Source organism: Silurus aristotelis (genome assembly GCF_946808225.1).
Source record: "Silurus aristotelis genome assembly, chromosome: 1".
NCBI lineage: Eukaryota > Metazoa > Chordata > Actinopteri > Siluriformes > Siluridae > Silurus > Silurus aristotelis.
Window position 1 is genome coordinate 10,292,233 of NC_139574.1, and position 27,549 is coordinate 10,319,781.

The 27,549-nt window shown below is 39.2% G+C and overlaps 1 protein-coding gene across 6 annotated transcripts in view; it reads left to right on the forward strand.

Annotated features, from left to right (window-relative positions):
- pard3aa (par-3 family cell polarity regulator alpha, a) overlaps positions 1 to 27,549 on the forward strand; it is a 395,018-nt gene that overhangs the window by 229,689 nt on the left and 137,780 nt on the right. For all 6 annotated transcript variants that reach the window (XR_014534054.1, XM_083544220.1, XM_083544221.1 and 3 more), the window contains 2 exons: positions 8,621 to 8,771; positions 20,903 to 21,089. Coding sequence is in view for 5 of the 6 variants with exons in the window: in XM_083544220.1 (XP_083400346.1) it covers positions 8,621 to 8,771; positions 20,903 to 21,089 (338 nt within the window). In the remaining variant the exon portion in view is untranslated. The remainder of the gene's footprint in view (positions 1 to 8,620; positions 8,772 to 20,902; positions 21,090 to 27,549) is intronic.

Genomic DNA, 27,549 nt, shown 5'->3' on the forward strand with positions numbered 1-27,549 from the left:
TATCCTGTCTTTTCTATGAAGAGTCTGAGGTATGAAAGCGGCTGGTATGAAGGGCCCCTGTGAGCTAGCAGGAGCTGTGTCCTGCATGACTGACAAGCCCAAAAAAGAGCCCCTATCTTCCTTCCTGGCACAACCAAATAGATAAAAAAATAAATAAAAGCGCTCAGAGAGCAAGGGAAAAACTTTCTCTGAATGTCATTGTTATATAAGAGAATGTACAGGCTGCGGTGTGCATACAGATGAGGTGACGAGGCGGTATGATGTTTATATGAGTTGACGCGAGGAAGGAAACGGCACGGCCCGCTACACAAGGCCGTCTTGCAGGATAAAAGGCCTGATCGATGGTGTCTGGAAAGCAACATCAATCAGCAGGGCCACTAAATTATGGCTATATTAGTATTGAGCTGCTCCAGATCTTGCGATGAAGTACAGGGTGAAGTCTGCTGAGAAACTCACAACTACTATGGGGAATAGAGAAAGACCTTCCCTTCTGACCTCGCTCATTTGATCTTCGTAACATCAGCACACATCCATCCTACCCATGTCATTGGTGAGACCCAGAAGAAATAACAGCGTGATAAATGGGACATCATTCGATGTTGTTTGTTGTGACTGAATCCCAGCATGTGTGTGTGGTAGAGAAACCTTCACCTGGTGATACTTTTACATTATGACTAAGAAAATGTCAGCTACAAGCAAAGTTCTAGCATTTTGAAGTCAGCTTAGTTACAGAAGTAAGAAAGAGGAAAAAATCTGATATAAGGTTTTAATCTGACTGTGCTGCTGTATTTTTGCTGATATTTTGACTCCGGTATCTGATTACAAACTGAATCGATTAGACTTACATCCGTTACACTGCTTCATGTACCTCTCCCACATGTGACATTCACTGTGAAAGAAAATCAAACTGAACTATTAAGGTTTTAGCTGTCTTTACCCAAGTCGATTATTTTTGTCATCATATGTATGAAACTTGCAAGATGAGGTAAAAAAAAAAAAATTTAATAAAAAAAAATAAACGCTTTATCGCTAAGGTGTCAAAATCTTTTATGAGCAATAAAAAAAACTTTATGCTCAATTTTAGTCAAAACTTATTTTGCTTTTAAATGTTTGACATCATAGGACACTTCAACTGATAAACAAGCAGAGAAACTGCGCATAGGCTACGCTACTACAGAACTGTACACTGTACATGTACTCACTATAAATGTGATACAGTGCACTGTATTATTACGAATTAAAAAAAAATAATTTCGCTATATTTTCGCAAATGTTTTCTGTGTGTGTTTGAACTGTGAGGGAGGATGATTTACGGTTTAAACAAACAACCAAAAAACATATTTGGTGTGGCGTTCCTTTATTGCGGGCAGTTTTGGAACGTAACCACCGCGATAAACAGGATTTTACTGTACTTCAGAAATGAATATTACTTCAGAGAAACATAAGAAGTGACTTCATGCTATATATTGCAGGAGAATAGTGGATCAAGTATCATTTTATGCCTTATGAACATTCTTCATAACAGAAGAGAACATGCCAGGAGCTTTAGAGCTTGTAATGTGCCACATATGGAGCTCTGCCACTGATTTAGTAAGATCACAGTATAAATATTACATTTAGAGACAATGCATTTTCCCCCACTGAAAATTCCTTAAGTAATCTAATTTATTCTCCAACACTCACACACTTGGCTATGATTTTTAGTAGTAATGATCCATTCCTGCAGCAGCACTGAGGCTCGAGCTCACTGAGGAGCCACACGGAGCACACAATATTAGCTTTAATCCATTCACATCAGCACATGCTAATGCACTTCCACTAGCAAGAAGACTGGAGGGATGGAGGGATGTGAGGAGGGGTAATGACCTGCACATGCTGCATGTGACGTATTAAGACCTGTAATTCTGTCCTGGGATGAGAGGGTAGTAGGATTAAGGCCTTGGGTTATGGTTATACACAGTCTAGCACTACCTCTAATACAAGTTCTTCCTGTGGAACAATGTTCCTATATGTTTCAGCCACAAGATTGTTAGTAAAGATTCTCACACAAGTACTGGTGATTGGTGAGGAGACCAGGGGTGCACAGGAGCATTGTCATGCTGGAGCAGGTTTGGGTTTTCCAGTTAAAGTAAAGGGAAAATATAATGCTACCACACCCATAGAATATACAATGTAGGGTATTCAATGTATAAAAATGTATCAAGGCAAATCAATTTTAGTCCATTTAACTAAACACGGGTCACTGTGTTTCCCACGGACCATTATTACTGACGCTTTACCTGCTAAATTCTGGAGAGCTCCGGAGAAACCAGCAATGAGAGAGGAGAAGATTCAGGCTAAGAAAACGGCAGAAAGTTCCCAAAGTTTGGGATCATTTCAAACTAAAACATAAAGACAACACCGAACAGTGCGGTTCCCATTTTTGAAGTCATTTGAAATTGATTTATATTTTTATTTATTTACAGTGCGTTCAAAAAGTCTTCAGTGGCTGAAGAGAGCAGGGAGTGGAGCACGTCTTTAAAGCTGGCGATAAATATACAGATTTATTGGGTGGAAAATTTTCAGCAGCTTCTCTGGAGACAAGAAAACCACATCAAGATCACATACTGTGCTAGATTTAATAAATACATATGAGTGAGAAAAATGATCAGTTTCATTAAACAAATAGTTTCCCTTAGCTTACTGTACGCTGCCACTGAGGAGCGACTTTTTAAACGCACTGTATTTGTATTTTGATGTAATATGGCAAATAAGTTCACTAAATGGGTTTAGTTTAGTACATCTCTCTCTTTCACCCCGACTACCTGCATGTCTTCCCTCAAAACATCCATAAACCTCCTCCTTGGTCTTCCTCTTTTCCTACTTCCTGGTGGCTCCATCCTCAGCATTCTCCTACCGATATACCCCATGCCCTTCCTCTGTACCTGTCCAAACCATCTCAATCTCACCTCCTTCCCCTTGTCTCCAAAACGTTCTTCATGCGCTGTCCCTCTAATAAACTAATTTCTAATGCTGTCCATCCTCGTCACGCCCAACAAAAACCTCAACATCTTCAGCAGCAATAAAAAAATGGAAAATTTTCTAAAAAGAAAAACAAATGACTTGTTCATTTTAAAAGACCCGTCTTACTTCATCTCTATTTAGTATTACGCTTTAATCACATTTCTTTTTTTTTTTTTTTGGGGGGGGGGGGGGGGGGGGGCTTGTTGGGGGTGTCAGTACGAGGGGTATTGTACAAATAAACAGGCTGCTTGAAAAAAATAAGTGCTCAGAATTTATATATTTTTCTTTTCTCACTCACAAACAAAACTTCTCATTATATTAAACTGTATATCTTGTCTCCTGTCAGAGCTAATATGTAATCAAATCTCGTTCTCTGCTGAGAGATAAAAAATGGGCGAGAAAAAGTTTGGTAAAATAAACCCCCGGTTGCACAATTGAAAGCTCACCAGGGTCAGACTGTACAATAAGCCCGAGCGGCGTCTTCACAGCTCCGTTGTAATTACATTGACCCCGTCCATGCGATTTGAGTTTGCTTTCCATACGAAGCCAGCCTAGATGAGAAGTCCGTTCCAGACTTCATTAAATTTCTCATCTATAATAAATAGTACAGGGTCCCCTGGCTAACGCTGCTGATGCAGACATGGAGATGATCACCTCCACCGTGGAACTGACTCCATCATCTCAGAATGAGTTGTACTGATGATGTACTCTGCTCCTAAATTCTGATAGAGCAAACACATTTTAATAAACAGCACAGTGTCCCTTTATACCACACTATACTTTAGGGATAATCACACTAAATTACTTTAATCTGTACTCTGTCAATATCTGCCATACGCATTCATCCTGTTAAAGCCATTTCTATGGAAGTAATAATATTTTGAGTTTATTTTGTAAAATCTGAGAAAAACCTGTGTTGCAAATGAAACATAGAAATTGGAATGTAACAGTTAGACAGTGATCTAGTATAACGTAATTTGATTGGCTGTTAGATTTAGTGTGAAAGAAATGGAACCCTGCGAAACAGTCAGAAGCCACTGGACTTTGAAGCGACACAGTCTTTTTACCTACACAGAACGTCACAGTAATTTGTAAGAAAAGATCCTTCGTTTTTATTTTATATGTTTTAACTTTCTTTCGGCTTCTCCCATTAGGGGTCGCCACAGCGGACCATCCGCATGTTTGATTATTTGGCACATGTTTTTTTACACTGGATGCACTTCCTAACGCAACCCTCCCCATTTATCCGGGCTTGGGACCGGCACTAAGGCTTGTTCAACCCTAATGGCCGGGGTTGGTTCCCTGACCGGGGATCGAACGTGGGTCACAGCGGTGAGAGCGCCGCATCCTAACCACTAGACCTCCAGGGGACCTATTTATTTATTTATTTATTTATTTATTTATTTAATTTTTAAATTTTTATGTTTTAAGATTCATAATTAAACAGTCAAATGAAGAAATTTGGATTCAAGACTTTTATTCACTGACGTTTTGTGTTGAGTACAAAAGAACTTTGATGTCCTAAGCTAGTGAGTCAGCTTGTTGCACTCACACATCCCTTTCTAGAATTCATGTGTATATACATACATTTTTCTATACTTTTGTTTATTTACGTAATTTTTTTTTATCTCTATATTTCTTTGTCATGTTTAAATGTTGGACAGTCGTAAAAAGCATTTCACGGCATGTCGTAGTCTGTATGAATGTGAATGTGATTAATAACATTTGAATTCGAAACTCTCTAAATTTTACAACAGTTATTATTTGATCATACAGTTTCGACTCGGTGGGCCATTTTTTAAATTTTTTTATTTTTTGTGGGGTTTTTTATTATTTATTTATTTATTTTTATTTTTTACCCACAGTGCTCTCCTAGCATACGTAAAATGGCTAAACGCAGTAAATGATTGCATCACTTAGTTATGTGCTGAAGATTTTAGCGTTCTGCCTTCTCTTTCATGCTTATCTAAGGGTGTTAATTCATCATGAGTGCTATCTCAACTGAAGCGCTAACTTGAGTTCGAGCCAGGTGATAATTACTTTTTATACCAATACTAACGTTTCGCTTATTTTTAACAGTGTTAATACAAAAGATTGTATATTTCTAAAAGCTTAATTGTGGCTGATATCCGTTCTGCTCTTTCTACCAGACCGATACAGTCTGTTATTAGGGGAAAAAAAAATAAGAGAGAGAACTACCCGGTCACCTAAACGTGAAAGTGGTCAAATGTACTTTTCACTGAACCGCAGGCTACTGTTAAATTTCTTTTGCTTCATTTAGTTAAATATGATTAATGCGTCTGCATTCAGTAGGACAGATTATGTGTAAACATGAATAATAAGTGACTTTGTAAGAACATTTTCACGTACTCATTACTGAGCTATTTCACTGCACTATTAATCATTATTTCTTTTTTCCAGCTCTAGGAAAGTTATAATGTATGTATTTATTTCCTTTTGGTGACTTGCACGTTGTCCTGACTATTATAATTATATTATATTGCATATCTGTGGTTTAAAAAATGTAAGCACTTACTGGTAAATAAGCAAAATTGAGTTGATGTAAAACAAAGCAGAAGCTAATGCTTTTAGCCAGCAGAGTAAATTGAAATAGTTTTGCCTTACCAGTGCCACCCCAAAATTGTATTATTTCCTAGAGCCACACATCCTGAAGTGTAAATAAACGCCCTCTTCAAGGAAGGCTCAACATTTCGATGATTATATGTTTCATTTTTTTTATTTTTTTTACCCTTAGTTAAATAACAACCGTATTTCATTAATCAGTTTGATATTCTGCTATTCTTAGAGATCCATGCAAATGAGAAGTTGCTATAGAAACAGTGTTCGAACAATCACATTAATAAAACCAGCAGTTTGTCAGATGTACCGTTATAGACGTTTCAGCTTATTTTTGTCCAATGAGAATTGAAAAGTCAGGTGGTTAAAGTCTCCCAGTTGTTTTGATTGGTGTGAGGCAGGATTAGACCTACACTAAATAACCAAACGTTTGCGGACACCTGGTTATTAGTATGGGGCGTGCTTTTTCAGCATTGCCTTCCACATTTAGTGCCAATTTTCCCTTAGAATTTGCATTCTTCTGGGAAGATGTTCCATTAGATTTTGGAGTGTGATTGTGGAGATTTGGGTTCATCAGCCACAAGGGTGTGAGTGAAGTCAGGTACTGATGTAGGTGAGGTGAGGAGGTCTGGGGTGCAGTCAGTGTTCCAGCTCCCAAAGGTTTTCAGTGGGGCTGAGATCCAAGCTGTACAGCGGGCCACAAAATCTTCCACTCCAAAGCATGTAAAGCAGATCTTCATGGAGCTGGCTTTGTGCACAGGGGCATTGCCATGCTGGAACAGGTTTAGGTGAAATGAATGCAAAATTGTATTATACCTCATCCAAAGACATCCTGTACGATTGTGTGCCTCCGACTTTGTGGTAACAGTTTGGAGAAGAACCACATATGGCAGGAAAGGTTTGGTGTCTGCAAACTTTTGGCAATATAGTGAATATTGATCTCTTTGCCATGCCATACTCTTACACAGCTTCATGCCCTCTCTTTGCGAATAACACTTCGCATTGTTGCTGCATCCTCAGGTTTCTTTGATTATATTTAACTATTCACACACAGCTCCAGTGAAAAAATGCCAAACGATGAAATAAGAATAAGAAGTCCCTTTTTTCTTGCCCCTAGACTTCACATGGATCCCTATCGGGATTTCACAGATGTTCCCAAAGAGGAGCATTAAATATCATTAATAGGCACTTTTTTCTCCTATTGCTGCTCTGACATGAGGGAATATCTTTCCAGTGCCAACAGATTCACACTGGAAGGAATGGAAGGCAGCTCGAGTTAGTTGTGTGTGTGAGTACACACACTCACTATTTCACACTACACCAGGGTCTACTCAGACCCTGTTGATTCCCACCCACTCCATCCTTGCGAGTTATTGAAGTTGCCAGTTTCTAGAGCCAATCCATTTCCACCTCTCCCTAGTGTCAGTGTAGCGCCTTTCTGTTCATATACAGTATATTATATAGAGTCTGTGTCTCACCCTTTAGTGGGGAAAGCTACAAAGGGCATTTACACACTTGCCCTGAAAGCTAGAGTTTATAGGCATGATTAATTTGGGACTTATCTAGAGGATGAGTTTTACCCCCAGGTTTGGTTTCACCACACAGACAAATTCCTCGCAAACTACACGTTGTGCTGTACATGATCCCAGCCATGGCGTTCTAATGTTCCTGTTTGATGAAGGGTCTTTGCAAGTTTAAAAGTTTTCAAAAGCTGTAGTCACATGTTCTTCATATCCATGTAGCTTCCATCTAGCTCCAGGTGTACAGCGTAACACATGGCGTAAATCTGCATTAAACAGGGTAACGTGGCTGCCTATTAAACCCTAAATGCCTGTTTTTTGTTCTAAGGCTGTAAAAGACGTAACCTTCTGACATTTAATGTGGTCACGTAAAGCTTTTGCCACTGTAATGGCCTTTGGAAAGTCATTTCTTGTCCTCCATTAGTGGAAAGTGATGGTTCTTTCTCTTCTCGCATCCTCAAGGTGTTTACTGAAGACTGACACTTGGAGAAAGTGTCTGGTATGTTGGACGATCACTAATGCAATACAGTGACCTCTGAGCGAGCTTGTTAGAATGACTGCTAAGAGGAATCAGTGATGGGAAATCCATGTTGGAAATCTATCTGCTGTTTGACAGACTTTCAACTGAGCAGATGAAGTTTCTTTCTTCTTTCTTTCCTTTCTGACTTCCGTTTTTACTCTTTGCTGACTACCTTCTAAAGGTACCGACTACATTTTTTTCATTGCAGTCATTTCTAATTTTCTTCCTTCCCAACTAATTTTTTCCCCCCGAATTTGCTTTCTTTCTATTTTCTTCCCTCTTTGATATTCTTGATTTACTTACTTTCCTCCTAACTACCTTTGTGACTTGTTTGTTTACATTTGTTTGTCTGTCTGTCCCTTTCATCCTTTCTTCTGTTCATCACTTAATCCAAATGTCTTTTCATCGTTCTGTCTATCTTTCCTTCCTTCTGTACATTCATCATTTCTTCTATCTTCCGTCTTTTCTGTCTTGCTTACTTTTGTTCATCAGTCCATCTGTCTTTCCATCTATTCAACCATCAATCCTTCCTTCCATCCTTCCTTCCTTCCTTCCTTCCTTTCTTCTCTCTGTCCTTTTTCTGTCCGGCTGCCTGCCAGGAATTACTGCCAGCAGAACTTTGCATTGACTCGAACACTAACCATTCTAAAGCTGATTTTCCACCACACAAGCTCTTTATAGAGTTCACACTCCACACACTCATTCGTCGCATGTTTTCGGAGGTTGAAGGAAAGCAAAATTGACACAGGTAGACAGTAACCTGAGTTCAGGATTGAACCCCAGGGTGGTGCTGCAGGGCCTACATTGAGGTCATTGTGTAAATGTGCATGTTGTATTTGTGCGTCATTTAACATTTGTGTATTTTATTTACATATTTATCATTTTTAGTAGGTTTCTTAACCATTGAAATGATGACATCTCAGTGTTGGAAATTTTTAGAACGTTTAAGTTTTTGCATCAGTCACAAAACATTTCCTTTTGTGATGTTGTGTCTTCACAGGATGGTGCGAGAAGTCCAGCGGTGTCTGAGGTGTCACTGAATCGCTCTCATGACGATCATGAGCGACGCATCTCTCACTCTCTCTACCCCGGAGCTGTCGAGGGCTTGGACGACCCAGTCAACACGCGCTCGATCATGGGCAGGATGATCGGTGAGGAAATATGTACACGTCTGATGCTTTTTTAAACACACTCGCTCGCACACAAACCTATATACAGCATACACCGACCAGGCATAACTTTATATATACTGCCTAATATTGTCCCGGTCCCCCTTTTGCTGACAAAACAGTTCTGACCCGTCGAGCATTAACAGCATTAGCTTCTTCAGCAATGTGAGCTACACGAGCTCATCTGTTGGATTGGAGCACTTTAGATAGATACTGACCACTGCAGACCGGGAACATCCCACAAGAGCTGCAGTCTTGGAGATGCTCTGACCCAGTCATCTAGACATCACAATCCAGCCGTTTTCAAACACTCAAATCCTTAAACTTGCCCATTTTTCCTGCGTCTAACACATCAACTTTAAGGACAAAATGTTGAATACCAACAGGTGGCATGATGAAGAGATAATCAGTGTTATTCACATCATAATGTTAAAATGTATATATGCACGTAAATTATGATGTATATGCTATGCCATTTGTATGCATAACACCTTTTCTTTTCTAATACATGCACACTTTTTCCCTCACATTTCTTCTGCTCTACTTTTTGCAATCTTGTCTCTTTGACAGGCACAGACATAAAAAAAAAATAAAAAATAAAAAAGCCTACGGGATCGTAAATATCTCCCGTCAACGTGACGTGCGAGTTCCTAAAACGAACTTGCAATTGAAGCGTTCAAGCTCTCAGCAGCAGTCGACACGGGACAAATGAGCAGCGTGGAAAAGTTGGAGGAGTTTTAGACGTGGAGAAGATGGGAGCAGTCAGTATCGACAAGCTTGACAAATTGTCACATTTTCAGGGGCAGATTGACATTTTTTTTTCAACCCCGTTCTGTTTGACGTTACGTTTAACAGAAATTTAGACTGCCCTGTGAACTAAGGCCAGTGTATAGAGTGGAGTGGAGTGAAGGGCTGCGGCAGAGAGGAAAGTGCCTCGTCTGTCACTCATAAGCATGTACAGGTGTATGAGCCATGCTACAAAACACAATCATATTATCATTTGTAATGCAGGAAAAATTACTGTACAAGATTTAAAGGTTTGCATCTGGTCAAATAGCTAACAATTGTCTCGCAGAATAGTTTCTCAAGTTTCAATTAAATGTGCAATGGCCTTCAAAGCTTTTTATCTAGAATCTGAAATACCCACATGTCTTGAAAAAAAAAAAAAAAAAAAAGATTATCCCCATTACAGGGAGGGGGGTTGGGGGACCCTATTGTGCCCAGCTACTGTAATCTGCACTTTGAAAGAGAACAGGAAGATGCGTTAACCGTCCTGTAATGGTTGATGGATGGCAGAATCCAGTTCAAGTTCAGCGTTGTTTCACAATATTCAGGGTTATTGAGAAGTGCAGAGGGAAGAAAGGGGAGAAAATGGAGCGTATTTTTAGCGAGTTTGGACGGCACGGAAATTGCCACGCTCAACCAAAAATGCTTTATAGGCTATAACGGTTGAACCGCTTTTTTGTTGTTTGATTCTTTTTTTTTACATCACAGGAAATGATTTCCAATAAACACACGTATGAACTGCTGGCAATGTACAGTGCTGTTATTTAGTCTGGCATGTATTACAGAAAAAACCTATTGGTCCTGAAGTATAGCGAATACAGTGATATTTGATGCTGCTATAAGGGATACTGGTAATAACTTGAGGCATCGTGGGTTATAAGAAGCGCGATCCGATGGCATCAGTGATGGCGTGAGGAAGGTGTCAGAGAGAGTTACAGATGGCAGACGATGAGATACGGCTCATTATTGATCCTGATTTTCTATCCTGGTGCTGCTTAGAGAAAAAGAAAGGCATAGAATAAAGCACTCAGTCAGTCAGGTGAGCAGGGTAGAGTGATGGAGGAGTGGGGCAGTTAATCTAGCTCCAGCGTGCCATCTCATTGATTAGCCATGGACGGATTGATGGGTCGAGGTGTCGGACGACTGTCAGAAGGATAAACTGGTGTCTGGGAAAGTGTGCATGTACGAAGTGTGCGCATACGAATAAACTCATACACGTTCCCTACCAGCCATGAAATTGATAACTTCAACAGCAAAACAGCTAGAACTGACAACAAGGTGAATGTAAAGACCGGCCTCCTTCTTCCTCCTTCTTCTGACATTGCACTTGGAAGGTAAATTGTTAAGCATGTTAAAAGCGGAAGCACGAAGCTCCGGATGCTCTCCTACGTGTCTCTGCAGTGCCGTCGAGGGCATTAGTGCGATTGCAGGCTGTGCTCACGTCTCAGCTATTAATTGAAAAGAGCAACTTGAAGCAGGATGTCATGCTGGGTCTCAAATTGAGGACCCCGTCGATCGCTTCTAGGCACGCTGTTCAGTTAAAAGGAAATGCAGGTGGAGGATTGTGAAGGATACAAAGCTCTTACCAGTTTTTCACTCTGTTTTACTCAGAGAATGAGGAGAAATGAGAGCTGAAGTAGATAGACTCAACCTGTGACTCACAAACAAAAACACTGTTGTATTAATGTGTGTGTCTGGTTGTTTTGTCTGTCAAATTCTCATGCAATTCACTTGTTGTGACTGATACTGTATGTTGTGCAAAATATCACCTCCAAATGTGGCGTGTGTGTGTGTGTGTGTGTGTGTGTGTGAGAGCATAAATAATATTGCTTCCATAAGGCAATACAGTTGTTGTGGTGACTGTCATGGCGTATGACTCATGGCTGGCTTTGTATTTATACAAGAGATTTCACAGAAACATCTTTTTCGAGATGTAATAAAAGTCTTTTTAGGTTGGACTGTTTATGTAGGAATGTCACACTATATTATGTTGCCTATATACCTGTAGGAATAACCCCAAATAGTATGCAACATTTGAATGTATGTATATTTTCTCCATTAGGTGTTTTACCTCTCAATAACCAGTTACCATAATCAAAAGTATTAAAAGAGTTTTAAATAAAGATATAGTGAAATATTTAGATTACATGTAAACTAAATAAGTGACAGTTATGCGTTTTTAGGTGAAGCTACTGCTTTCTCAGCACAGATATTTGACCCACTTATGAACAAGTTAATAAACAGATTCTAATAAAAATGTCACAAATTGTAATAAAATGTGTTGGAAGTGTGACAGTGTGGGAGTATCATGAAGATTCTCTGGGATCTCCTGCTATGTCACTTAATGAACATGTAACCTAAATTATATATATAATTTAAAAAAATAGGATAGTTTCAAGTCCAAACTTGGGTCAAATATGGCTGTCTAATCTTGCGAGTACCTTGAGATAACTTTTTATTTAAACCCTAATAAACATTATTTAACTAGATAAACACTAGTTTATCATACTAGGAAAATTTCTACTATAAAACGATTAACCACAATGGTTAATGGACATTTAATGGACAGTATTTATGATATTTGAACAATAGCTGTGATCATTTCAGTCTACACAGGTGTTCTTTGAGCTCAAAAATCAATCTTAAGAATAAGGGAATGAGATAAATGGGTGGCTAATGTAGATGATCAAGAAGAATCAAAGTCATCAGGCTAACTCCATTCAAATGTCAACCCAACCATGGGATAATAAAGTCGTGAGCACAGGAAATCACTTTTAAATTGCCCATTTAGATCTATATAGAACTTCTTTGATTGAATTCGGAAGGAAATTGTGTCATTAAGCCATCAGATGTAAGAGGTACAGGATGATTTAACCAGCAACAGATTACAGTTCTAACAGAGGGTCCCAACGACTCATCTAATTTTACTTGATGTCATCACTAAGGGTTTGGTTGGACCCTTATTCCAATCTTTGATTCAAGAAATGGTGCTCCTGTGATGTAGATTTCTTGATTCTAAGTTTCCTTTTCTGTAACGGCAGCTTTGACGCCAGAGCCAACTGTAATTCGGATCACATGCATCCTCAATCATACATGATGGCTTCGATAGTAACAGCTGATTCGCAGAGTTTGGATTGCAGATGATTTCAGGCAAAAACAGAGTTATGTGACAAAGAAATATTTATGATTGTCTGTAGGGGTAGGTTTATTTAGCATTTATGAAAGGGGTCTTAGGCGTTATTGTATATGGTCAGTGGGTGTATTGTGTTTTGAGGGAGAATACGAAACCATTAACAGCTTGTTCTACTAAAATTTGGCTATAAATGATTGAAAAGTAGGCAATTAGTGTTAATTCATAAATTAGACATTGTTACTTGCAGTGGTGTTTCGCTTTAAGACGTGCATTTAAAATCACAGCTTTACATTAAAGTGCATTATGTCGTGTCACATGATCATCTGAGCTGAGTGTTCTTAGTAGTTACATTCATGGAATTTAGCCTACAAGGGCCTTGCTGAAGGACCCAACAGTGGTGGTGGGATTCCAACTCATGACCACCAGATCAGCAGTCCAAAAAAGATCTTCAACACTAAGCTATCCCCTACCCCTTTTACATGTCATACCTTATTAACCACACTGTGCATCAGCATCTGTTCTACAATTAGAATTCATTCGAGTAAAAAAATTGAAACAGGAAAAATCTGCAGATTTGATAAAACTGTAGTTTTTGTCTTTATTGAAGTCTCCATTTCGTAATTACAATGTTTTCTTTAAAGGTCTTTACAATATTTGTTGATGAAAAAGTGCCCTTTCCTGAACATCCTATCTGGCTAAAGTCACATTCACAGAATACTAAACTGATATATATCTGTAGCAGGTACAGAATATGTTCCTTTTAACTATTGTTTTCCCTCTGAAATGCAAATCTCTGCTATTGTGAATTCTGTGTTGGGAATGAGGCAGTTTAAAAGTCAGATTTAATGCAGTTTGAATGTCACACCCCCATAACACTGGAATTGCTGAGCACAAAACACTGAAATGAGGTCATTCTGCTTTGGTGTTTTATGTCTGTGCCTTTCTTCTTTGTGTAGAAATCATGCTGATTTCCATCAAGCAATAACAATTTTGTATTATATTGCGCTGTTTTTCTTTCTTTCTTTCTTTCTTTCTTTCTTTCTTTCTTTCTTTCTTTCTTTCTTTCTTTCTTTCTTTCTTTCTTTCTTTCTTTCTTTCTTTCTTTCTTTCTTTCTTTCTTTCTTTCTTTCTTTCTTTCTTTCTTTCTTTCTTTCTTTCTTTCTTTCTTTCTTTCTTTCTTTCTTTCTTTCTTTTTCTTTGATCCCTGGCTCATTCTATTTTCCCAAACACATGAAGTCACTGCAGGACATTTCTGAAGGATTATAGATATATAGATATATGCAAACTTGTGAATGCTGATTGCTAGTTCATAGGAACTTATGATTAATGCCACATGTTGGCGTCTCTTTAGTACAGCCCACTCTAGGAGCATTTATTTAGCTTGCTCTTGTAAATGTAGAAATCTTTCTCTGAGGTTTAAAGAAAAGTCAAGGTGATGTGTCCTGACCCAGCCTGTTAAATCCATCACAGTGTAGGAAAGATTCGTACACAAAATGACCTCTCAATGATTGTTAACTTAACAGACACGCCTTATATCTGACAGAAGTGAGTCGCTAATGACCTCATACCCATTCACTCACTGCTCATTTAAGGCTTTTGTGAAAACTAGTGAAAAATCTTTAGTGCAAATGGCATGACCTTTAAGCAGAGATTGAAGCTCAACACAAATTGTCTATATATCACTGTTTGGTATTGTAATATTAAAAGAAAAATAATAATACTGTAATTGGGGTGACACATTTGTTGCTTTGGGGGTCAATTAATAGTTCCCTGTATTATATATATCCCCCAATTCTGTAATTATATTATTATTTTATTATTAAAATAGTAGTAACATGTATACACTTAATATTGTTGGCCTACCACCCTTAAGCACGGATCAGTGTTGACCTCCTTAATGTGTTGTTCACTTCCAGTAGACATTAATATTCCAATAAGGGCATGATGGAAAAGGTCTCCCTGTTGCTAAATTATTTCAGCACTGGTGAGGACAAACACGATGACGTCAGCAGCAGTTGGTTGAATTTTGGATCATTTCTGTAACGCCATGGTGTCCAAGTCTGTGTGAAAACACCAGGAGTGTGTTTGTTGTTACTGGTGGACTACATAAGAGGGGTGGTTTGAAAGCAGCGTGACAGGAAGCAGCAGTAGAGTACTGGGCCATCTGCACGTGGTGAGGGGGAAACAAATGAATCTAAAATAACATCAGTTACAAACACAAGCAGCTCGTTCATCACGGCAGTTTGGTAGGAATTGCTCCTGCTTTTCTCACCCAGATTGTGTCTCCAGTCTCCAGTTTGTGTGACAGGGAAGATTGGGTATACTGCAGTAGTTTCCAAATACCTTCACATGCACCTCTCTGCCTGTCCTGCACAGCCACTTTAACAAGTGAAAAGTAAGATGTTCATCCTCCTACTCCTTTATTTCATCCAGTCTGCTTGGCCTCTCTCTCTGTGGGCCTGACTAGCTAATGGATCTCGACAAGGTGCAGAGGAGGTGTCAGAAAGATTTGTCAGTCTTTAGCATTTTGAATGTCCTCCTGAAAAGAGAGAGATCTTTTCCTTTAGTGGACACCAATCAGCAGTGAGCAGTCCAGCTCTACCCACATCGGAGCTTAAAAATCGTAGAAAAAGAGCTTGTTTCAGTAAAAAAAAAAAAAATCTGTTCCATATCTATTTTTACGTTATCTTCTAACTGTATAAACTGTAAAAAAATAAAATCACCCAATACATAAATAAATAATAGAGCTCTGCTTTGTTTCGTCATGCTTCTCGTTCAGGAATGCAGCATGGGCCATCTGGTTAGTTCAATTATTCACTACACTACATATTAGATCCATGAAGAGGAGTGTGTCTTCTCACTAGCAAGCTAATTAGCACGATGTTATAAAACTGTGGCCTCTGTGGCATTAATTATTCCTTTCTGTTGCATTGGAGTGGCTTTGGCTGTACCTGTTCCTGTGTTATTTAGCAGAACGAGACAAAGTGTTTTTTTTTTTTTTTTTTTTTTTTTCGAGAGCCAGGAACTTGAATTAGAAGGTTTGCTGGATTGAGAAAACATGCCTGTGATCAAAAATAAAGCCGATTAAGGCATAAGATGTTCCACTGTATATTCCTAAGCTATTCACATTTTCCAAACATTTTTTTATTTATTTAGTCCTGACACGTCAAGCATTTGTGCTTCTTGTGCCTCCAAAAAAGCTCTGTGAAGTTAAGGCATGGACCTCACAAGACTTCTAAATGTGTTGTGGTTGCTAACACCACCATATTTGCAGCAGATCCTTTATGTCTTGTAAGTTGTGAGGCAGGGCATTCATAGATCAGATTTGGGATCAAGTCAACACCTGGAAATTCTTTCTAGAAAGAATGTTTACAGTGCGGCAGGACGCTTTATCCTGTTGAAGGATTCCACTGCCGTTAGAGAAATATGTGCCATGTATGGGTGCATCTGTGTGTCAAAGTAACATCCCCATACATACCAGGACCTGAGGTTTCCCAGCAGTACATTGCCAGGAGCATCACACTACCTCTGCTGCATTGCCTTCTTTGTCAGAGTGCAGCCTAGTGTCATCTTTTCTTCAGGTACAAGCACCAGGGTGTCCAAACGAAAATATGATTCACCAGATCAGGCCACCTTCTTCCTATGCTCCATGGATTTTTTTCTGATACTCAGCAGCAACAATTCAGTGGTACAGTAGCTCTTCTGTGGGATCGGACCAGACAGTTATCCTTTGCTTCTCATGCTACTCATCCACGTCAACAATATAATCGATGTGATTCACGTCACCTGTCACTGGTTTTAAGGTTTTGTCTGATCAGTGTATATTGATTAGCATATGAAATGAGGTAACTTTGAAGGCATGTCTCTTGTCAGGTCTCCATCAATAAACCAGGGTGACCACTAATAAACATTAGCAGGAGGGTTTGATATTTTTGCTTCCATCACTATTGTAATGTATATTCTGGAACTGTATCAAACAGTTGCTTTTGTAATTACACATGCAGGCAAATATTGATATATGTTTGAGATGTTCTCTTGTCAGTCCCCCATCAGTCTAGCAGTCTGCATCAAAGCTGTGAGGTGAAATTAACACACTCCTTGCCAGCGTTAAGAAGAATCCAATATAGAAGACGGTTAACAGAATGTACAACCTATAAAAGTGTCAAATTTGACTGCAAACTATACAGTATACAAGAGTATGGGAGGTGGTCATTTGGTGGGTAAGGCATTAAACTTTGGTCAGAAGGTCGTGAGTTTGAATCCCAGCCACACCAAGCTGCCACTTCTGGCCCCCTGAGCGAGGCCCTTAACCCCAGAGCTGCTCAGTTATATGAATGAGCTTAATTTAGGTAGCTCTGGATGAGGGCATCTGGCAAATAATAAAAAATTCCCAGTTGGTATGCGTAGATGTTTGTATCTCTTTCGGACCATGTCGTTGTGCATGTTTGATATTAGTGTTTTCATCACTAGACAAATACAGACGATGCATTTTTCTAGTGATGAAACCAATAATATCAAACATCCACAACGACATTTATGTGATGAGATGTTTGAGTGTGAAAGATCTGTAAGCTATGCAAACCAATTCAGCAGTGAAATGATCTGTTTTTCTTTCCTTCTTGCTGAGAAAAACACTAAATCTATTTGTTACAGTTGACTTTTCTCAGTTCAGAAATGCAGTTTCAGCTTACATTTTTGTAGATTGTAGACTATCTAGGTGCTCTACTATAATGCTAGTTTAGCTGTAGCTTATGCTGCATCACTACTTCGAGCTGTGTCAATGTCCTTGCTGATAACATCAAAGCAAAGTTTGCTCCTATTTTTTTGGGCTTTAATTAGACCCTGAAGCATAAGCTGTTTTAAGTTTCCAAAGTAAGAGTGCTCCAAATTGGCCTGCGACGGCTTGTGTACAATGATGGTCTTTTAACACAGTGTCATAAGTCTGACCTGTGCGTCGCTGTTTGTCATCATAAAATGGACTGAAGATTTGCCTCGCTTGTCTTGCAAGTAGCTTTAATGATTTATTAATGAACGTCTGGAGCAGCTGAATGCTAATCAAAGCCCTGTTAATTCCTCTGCCAGTCTCATTAGGCCAAGTTAAAGTTAACGAACTTTTGCTGATCAGAGCCGAGCACTTCTCAGGTCCCCGAAGAGACGCGTTACAGAATTATCTTTGGCACTGTGAGAAGTTTGGGAAAGAGAATCATGTGACCGGTTCTTATTGTACTTTGAGAGTTAGCTTAACCCTTTTATGAAGGGTTGACTTGCATTGTTGATTCTCAGACACAATATAATAATAGTAATAACAGTAGTAATTCTTCTTCTTCTTCTTCTTGCTGTTCTAATTAGGGGTCTCCACAGCGGCTCATCCGTCTCCATACCCCCCTGTCCTCTACATCTGCCTCTTTCAACCCAACTACCTGCATGTCTTCCTTTACCACATCCATAAACCTCCTCCTTTTCCAAACCATCTCAATCTGGCCGCTTTTACCTTGTCTCCAAAACGTCCTACATGTGCTGTCCCTCTAATAAACTCGTTTCTTATCTTGTCCATCCTCGTCACTCCCAACGAAAACCTCAACATCTTCAGCTCTGCTACCTCCAGCTCCACCTCCTGTCTTTTACTCAATGCCACTGTCTCTAATCCATACAACATCGCAGGTCTCACCACAGTCCTATAAACTTTCCCTTTCATTCTTGCAGATACTCTTCTATCACAAATCACTCCTGTCACTCTTCTCCACCCACTCCACCCTGCCTGCACTCTTTTCTTTACTTCCCTAACACACTCTCCATTACTTTGCACTGTTGACCCCAGGTACCTGAACTCCTCCACCTTCTCCACCTCTTCTCCCTGCAACCGCATCACTCCACTGCCCTCCCTCTCATTCACACACATGTACTCTGTCTTACTCCTACTGACTTTCATTCCATTTACATTTACACTTACATTCCCCTTTCCTCTAGTGTGTACCTCCACCTCTCCAGGTTCTTCTTCTTCTCCTGGTACCTGCTCCCTACTCTCACCACAAATCACAATATCATCTCCAAACATCATAGTCCACAGAGATTCCATTCTGACCTCGTCCGTCAACCTGTCCATGAACCAGTCTGTCAATCCTGCTGCACACTTCACTACTGTCACACTGTCCTCATAAATGTCGTGCACCACCCTCACATACTTCTCTGCCACACCAGACTTCCTCATACAATACCTTTCTTACTTTTTTACTCTTACTTTTTTCACCTACATGAATTTGGCAGTTAGCAGTGTTGACACTTTTGAAGCTAATAACCCCAAACTATACAAAGGACACTTAAAGACTATCTGAAAGTGCGTTGTGAGTTATTATGGTTCTTTATGACAGTTTATAAATCAACTTTTTTTTTTCTTTCAGTTTTCTGCTGCAGTCATGACCTGTGTTCTAAAGTCTTTTTCTGAAACCTAATTTGAAACTTGTTTACTTTGCAATTTCACTCTAAAAGTAGGCAGTAATGACATGAAGGTCGGCTCCTGCAGCCCTGCTGTCCCTTGTGCCTGAAGCCAGTCGAGGGGCAGATTTGCATGGCTTATTAAAGGAAATAGTCATAAATTGAAAGCACTGAGATGTGAAATGAAGACTCTGAAGACTCTGACCTTTCAGCAGCTAATAACAACTTTTAGATTTACTTTTGTCTTATAGCTGACAGAAAGAGGACTCTCTATCCCTGTCTTTCAGCAAGTGCTTATTAGTTTTTACCTCAGGAAATGTCCTTAAATCTGCCCTTTCTCTTTATTATTGCAAAGTATTAAAGCTTATTCATTTCCATTAAATAAAATTTGTCACTCCAAGAGACATTGTGAAGTTGAATGTGAGTTACATCATGCTAGGAGTAAGCCAGAGTAAATACCCCACCCATCTTTGTGGTAGCAATTACACAATAATTGCTTTTAAGCTGGTAAATTGACTCTGATGATAAAAACAAATGCTCTTGCAGTAGCTTTGAGGAAACCTAGAGATTTCAAGATACAACAAACTTGGCAAACGTAACATATTGCTGTTTTTTTATGGTAAAAAGTCCAGCAAAACAAAATTTGGTAAATAGATTTTACTAAGGAAAGGCATAAGCTTCTTTGCCATAGCACCGGATATAACAATTTGACTCATTTTCTGTAGAACTAATAGTCCTTGTGGTATATATTTTTATTAGTTGTCTTAATGTGAACAATTTGGACCATTTAGCTCTGCCAAGCTGTATTGTGAGCTATTCTGCTATAAACAAAACGTATCTCAAACTAGTCATAATACTGAATCTGAAAATCCATGTTCATCAAAAACATGATGAGCTTTGTATATAAAAAAAAAAACAACAACTCCATACCAATCAATCCTTGATTGCAGAGATTCACACAAGGCCTGAAAAAACATGTTTAGTAAAAGATTGTCGACAAAGCATGGGACATGGCCATTTAAGGGCCAGGGTTTAATAGAAATACAGTTTTCCTAGAACTGTAAGCTTGATGGAGCTCGGATTTTGGTAAAGCATTTTTTTGCTGTGCATATCTTTACTAATCAGCTTTCATCTAGCATTTCACAAGGTCAACACTGAGCTAATATTGCCTAACATATGGGATCTCTTAAGTGCTCTTTAAAACTTGGCAGGAACCAAACACTGTGGACATTCCTGAAAGAGGTTCATGGACCCTGCTTATCACCACCTGACAGAGGTGCACTTAGCCTTAAGGCTTAATTATACCTGCTTTTAACCAGTTTAATGCATATGCAAGATTACACCTCACATATCCTGTGATCATTTGGTGCCCATCAATAAGGCATCACAGTTTGACTTAGCTTGGATGTTCCCATGCTCCAGATTTCTATAAGATATGCAGGCAAGTGTGTGAACAATTCCTCTCATGTCGCCAATGCTTTTGCATGTGCACACATCCATGCATCAGTTGCTACTCAAGTTTTCCTTTCAGTTGTCCTTACAAGTATAGTATCTGCTGCTCCTCCTGCACCTGTCACTGGCCTCGCTTCAGACCTCAGTAGAACAACACTACTGAGATTTCACCTCTCGATGGTGAACAACAGATCCTCTTATTTCAGCTCCATCACCACTCCTTTTTACCAGACATGTAGTTCTTTACTGCTGCAGCATATGTGTTTAACACTGACACACTCACCGTGCTGCTCTCTCCTATCTGTCTCAGGTAACTACCAGCTGTCCCCCACTGTGAACATGCCTCAGGATGACACAGTCATCATTGAAGATGATAGGCCACCTGTTCTTCCTCCTCTGCTGTCTGACCAATCATCTTCCAGCTCCCATGACGACATGGGCTTTGTGACAGAGCTGCCTGGGTCCTGGATCAAAGAGGTTCAGAATCAAGATGAAAGGTAAGAACATTTCCAATAAACCCATATTAGAGGATTAAGTTGAGAAAAATTTACCTAAGCATGGATACTCGTGTGAAATTTGTGCACTTTGTGCCTCAAAAAGATAAATAGCATATGTATCTAGCAATATGTAGAGGACAGCTTGGGGTTATTCAAATTGAGAAATCTTTGCAAAGTGTGTCTTACAGAAAGGATACACTTCTTTCAATCAGTGTTTGCAATCTTCAACAACTATAAAGTCTTGGCTAAATATCAGTTTAAAGGAAACTAAAAGTAAAGCAAGTCATAAGTATGGTATGTGCTTTTTGTTGAACACGTTCCACATGCAGTCCCAGTTTGCTCTTATAATTCCCTCCACTTTTCTGGGAAGATGTTCCACTAGATTTTGCAGTGTGCATATGGAGATTTGTGTTCATCAGCCACAATGGTGTAAGTAAAGTCAGGTACTGATGTAGGTGAGGTGAGGGGGTCTGTGGTGCAGTCAGTGTTTCAATTTATCCCAAAAGGTGCTCACTAGAGTTGGGGTCAGAGCTGAATAGCAGGAGATCTTCCACACATGTGAAGTACATCTTCATCTTCAATGCACAGGGGCATTGTCATGCTGAAACATGTTCAAGTCTTCAAGGGAAATTATCTATGCTACTGCACCTATAGACACCTGATACAATAGTGTACCTTCAGCTTTGCAATAGTCAGGTGTTCCAGTACTTTTGTTCATAAAGTGTACCAGTTTGAATAAATTCAGTTCAATTGCTTTGATTTCTATTTCGCTTTTAATGTGGACATTGTCCCAAAATCATTCATTAGCGCCTCTATGTTTATCCCTAATGAGCAAGCAAGTGGCGACAGTTTCCATGGGATGAGTGGCGTCTCCCTGAGATGATGATAGGAAGAAGTTAATTGGAAGAAATCTTGAGAGGAAGAAAATTCAAAAGAAACCCTACTCATCTGGGTGACACAGAATGTCTATTCATTTTAGATTCATCATTGATTAGGTTATCAGTTGTTCACTAATGGACTAAAGTAGATAACTTGGGTGCGGCAAGTATCCTGTTCATATCAATAACAATCCAACGTTTTTTTTTAACCCCCCGAAACCATTCACGGTAGTCTCATGCATTTGCAGATTGTTTAGGAACCCTGTTTAGTGCGAAGCTGCTCCACAAGCAGGGTTTCAGGATGAATCAGCTAGGTGTGTAGAGCAGATCAAATAGTTGTGTGTAAGGCTAACGTGGGTTCACAAGAAACCAGCTTGTGTTATAGATCATTTTATAGAGAATAGATGCCAGCATGAGGGGGAAAAAGAAAAAACGATAACAAAGACAGGGTCACCTACATTTTCAGAAAATGCAGAGAACTAACGTTCACTCTGTCCTTCTGATGTAAAAGTGTTTGTGGATGCAAATGTGTATATTATACTGTTGTATCCTATGGATGTATTTGCTGCTCATGCTGTCAGATGATGTTGTGTGTCCTGACTTGGCACTACATCGTGTTCAAAGATTGATGCACGTATCAAGATTAAAGTACGTTTTTATTCTTCAGGATGAAGAATGTTTCTCCAGGATGGCTGATGGTGTAGTTTTAGACCTAGAATTCTGTTGTCATTATGTGTAATAATGGGAAAAAAGTGTAAATGATGAGTTTTTATTACTAAACATTGGTGTTCTGTAATGGAGCTTATTCCAGTTTCCAACTGTTTACTCAAATACGCTTCATCACACATGATCTGTTTATTGCGAAATCCTCAGGTGTGATGAGAATTGCTTTATCCTGTTAGTGGCGCTATAGAGGTATGGGTTTAAACTTGACACCGAATTAACAAAATATTTCTGTTGCAATATTTTCTAATGAATTAAGTTGAGATATTAAGATTGGATGAATCATCGTCGAACATCTCACCTCAACAATGATGGCTCTATAATAAATGGACATCCGTTGCCACCCTGAGGAGGTTGGGTTTTCTTTTGAGTCTGGTTCCTCTCAAGGTTTCTTCCTCATACCATTTGAGGGATTTTTCCTTGCCACAGTCGCCACTGGCTCACTTATTAGGTACAAACTTACAATTGTAATGAACAAACCTATAGGCATTAAACGTGTACATTCCAACTTTTTAACCTCATATCTCTGTAAAGCTACTTTGGGACATTGTCCATTGTTAAAAGTGATGTACAAATAAAACTGGATTGTACTGAAACTGGATTAAAAAAAAAAAAAAAACACTGAAGTTTGAAGACCTCTGCTGAGCAGCTGCATATGACTGTAACTGAATTTAAATGCATTTACAGTATGTTATAGTTCGTAGGTTGCTACAAAAAAGACTTGTTTAGTACTGGTGCAGTACTGGTGCATTAAGTAAGTAAGTATAGAGTGTGTGTGTGTGTGTACTGACTCATACCAGTATCTCATACACACGATCATGAGAACGTGGCTCAGTGCTGGGAATGAAAAACCAGCCGTATTATATTTGCTCATTGCTGTTCTTTTCCAGCTGATGGAAGGCGAAAGCAACAGATGGACTACATTAATAACTACAAGGTTATACCTATATGAAATGTTTATCTGATATAATGACCTGAAAAAAAGAATCGCTATAAGGTGGATGAAAGTAATAAACCTCTACAGCACATCGCCTGTAAGGGAAGTTGTAGATCCCGCTGATGTAAAACCCAAAGCAAAACTCCAGCTTCTGCTATAAACCTTGTAACAATATTATCTCATAAAGGTCCTCAGGACTGATCACAATGCAGCTCGCCGTTTTCTCATTCGGGCTGTGTTGATTTGTCACAGAACGTGTAACTTTAATTAGAGACTTTTTTAAATTTTTTTTATCTCTACACCCTGAGGCTTAAATCTCCCCCATAGTAACTCCTAATATATTAGTGCACGTCTGGGAAACATTTTTTATATACCAGCAGAGATCTTCAGCATGATAGAAAGCTTCTTCTTCAAACCAAATTGGACCACAGTAGCTGTTTATTTCTCATGCGGTAAATATGAGGGCACTGTACAACGTCTAGGCCAAAGGTTTCCAAATATAAATCCTGTTCACACTGAACACGAGGTGACTAAACCCACACTTTGCTCAAGCCGTGTTTTTATAACTGCTGTGCAACGTTTGCCGAGCGGCCTGTGGGAAGCGCCGGGAATAGAAACAGTAACTTACTGGAAGTCTTTCTTTTATCTGTTGATCTTACAAAGTAAAAAAAAAAAAAAAAAACACATGTAAGAACTACAAGGAATCATCTGATGAAGGAGACCCTGGCACCAGTAATAAATAAATTAATAAATGGTGTACTGTAGTAGGTCTTAGACTCTTCACCCATTTATATTTAGTCTGAGATATGGCGTGCGTGTGTGCGAGCGAGCGTTAGTGAGTTTAGTGATTAAAACTGCAGGCTTTTAAAGCAAGTGGCTCAGATCAATTGTTTCTCCTCATATTCAGTTTCCCTTGTCCCCCATGTCGCTGATTATAAATGACTGCTTTCTTTCCTGTTTGTATAATATTGAAAGTTTGAATCCATTCAATTATTAAATTATGGATTGCTGTACAGCCACACACACACACACACACACACACACACACACACACACACACACACACACACACACACACACACACACACACACACACACACACACAGTTTCTCATTGGAGGGGCAACAGTGCCTCAGGTTAATCTGAATTATTCATGCCTAAAAAGCCTATCCTGCATGTCACCTTCCTCTCTGTCCTTTTTTTTTCGTGTACACACACACACACACACACACACACACACACACACACACACACACACACACACACACACACACAGGTAGACCAAGATGGTATTTTACAGTGTATGTCACAGTGAATGTTTTTTTTGTCCATTTTGACACAGTCTGGAACTTCCTGTTTACTTTTAGTTTATTTAAATTCAGCAATGTAGGGTAGAGAGGCATCAGGATTGTGTGTGTGTTTGTGTGAAAGAGAGAGAGAGAGAGAGAGAGAGAGAGAGAGAGGGGAAGTAAGGAAGGTGACATGCATGTTTTGCTTTTTGGACATGAATAATTTAGAATGACCTAAGGCGTGTGTGTGTGGAAGTAAGCTATGTTTGAAAGCACTCATGTCTTTCCCGAATCATGGTACTGTTATTTAGCCATCTAATAAAATGTTATAACATGTACTGTAGGTTTGCAGAAAGATTGGAGTCGATCACTTGTCATGACATCAGAACTAACTGTACGACTGGAGAGCACATGGAATCATGGAATATCAAATCAACATTTTTTTGAGAATACAGAAAGATGTTTTTATTTATAGAGAAATAAGATGGACAGATTTGAATTCGGAGCTCAGTACTAGTTCGGTAATTAGTTCATTTGTTCAATGCAATTCATTTTTATTTGTAGAGCACTTTTTAACAATGGACATTGTCTCAAAGCAGCTTTCCAGAGATAAAGCGGTTATAAAGTTGTATAGAACAGTGCATCAGTTAAGTGCCTGTAACTTTCTTCCTTATAATTGTAAGTTTATTCCCTAATGAGAGAGCCAGTGGCGACTGTGGTAACTCTGTGTTACTAAATGGAAGTTCTTGGGTTCAAGCCCTGGTGTTGCTAAGCTGCCACTCTTGGGCCCCTGAATAAGGCCTTTAACCCTCAGTGCTTCAGGGTCGCCGTATCATGGCTGACCCTGTGCTTTGACCCGCAGCTTCCTAACATCGCTGGGATATACGAAGCAAGATTTTCAATGTGCAGTAAAGTACATGTGACAAGTATAAAGCACTCAAAGTCATCCTCAAAGTCCTTGAGTTGCTCAGTAACTTCATGGATCTTTAGACTGTTCCCCAGCTGCACATCGTGTTCTCCAATTGAAGAGAAATGAATAGTTTGTCATTTTAGTTGCATATAGCTTCCACATATTGCATATACGTACTGCAATTTAGAAATGACCACCGCTGGGGGAGTGTTGAAACCTGGCAACCCCACATTTTACTACATGTTTAACACTTCATATTCACATTTACCTTACTTGGACACGTTTTATTGTTTTGTCCCAAGATGTTTTATTCACCAATTCGTCTGCCTTCTCAAAGAATTTTAATCCTCTGTCCTAATTGTATCTGTTCAGGATGCATTACCTGTACAGTCGGAATTAATGTACTTTTATTATTTTTCATTACTGGAAAATGAGTGGTAGATAAATGTGTTTATCTTTTCTTGGTTTTCTCCTCCTATCCCACTCTACCTTCGTGTACTCCCGCTAAAGGTTGGTGAGGTGCAGCCCTGCATCTTCCTCATTAGCGTGTTAACATGGCTGTTTACGAGATTAATGATGACTACTTAGCAGGAGCATGGCCACTCACACTCAACACACTTTAACAGTGACCTACTTTAGCAGCTTTCAAAACCAACCGTGTGTGTGTGTGTGTGTGTGTGTGTGCACCAGCGTGTCCGCCAAGTCCTCTTCTATTGTGTCTTAAATAAACGCTTTTAAATTTCGACTGTATTTACAACGTATAGATGAATGGTGAGTAATTTGATTTCTTCTTGCAGTCGATTTCAGTACAGATAGCGAGATGCAGTCTCTCCTGAAGAAAGACGCAGGAAATGGCTGTCCAAGCAGAACATCAAGAGATGATTCTTAGTAATGTGGACATTAACAGGCCTCAAAAAACCGATTGATTGCCCACGATTTAAAACTAGGTCCGAAACAAGACACAGACATTCAGGATTATGTTAATGTGTGCAATTACTTGCTGTCCCATTAATCGCAGGGACTGTGTGTAGCGACCGCAAATCAATTAACAAACCAATAACAAATTCCCTTAATCAGTTTTACAAGTCAGTGGATAAAAACTTGGAGGAAAAGTAAATCAGCAATGTGCTAGTTAAGAAACAAAACCAAAAAAATATTTTTAATTTCCTGTGCTAAAAGGCGGAGCTAATAGACCTGCCAGTCATTTATCAGATGCTTACAGACTGAACAGCGTCTGAAGCTGTAGCTTCTTATTACTGATAGATTCTTATCACATTTTTCCAAAAAGTATTTCTGCTACTTCTAAAAGAGTTAGACGAGCAGGTTAGTCTAATTTGTTGAAAGGGTGTCATGTCAGGACTGAGCCGTTCAGCATCATTTTTTAGTAATGCTAGTCTGAACAAGCACCTTTATATCAGTTAATATATCAATAGTTAAATAAGGAATGAAACATGGTGAGTGCAGCCGCAGAAAAATTTGGGTCGACTGATGCACCTCGAATTGAAGAAAGAAAGAAAGAAAGAAAGAAAGAAAGAAAGAAAGAAAGAAAGAAAGAAAGAAAGAAAGAAAGAAAGAAAGAAAGAAAGAAAGAAAGAAAGAAAGAAAGAAAGAAAGAAAGAAAGAAAGAAAGAAAGAAAGAAAGAAAGAAAGAACTTTATTGTCGTTGCATAGTTCAGGAACAGTGAAATGCAGTTTAACATTTACCAGAAGTGCAAAAAGTAGC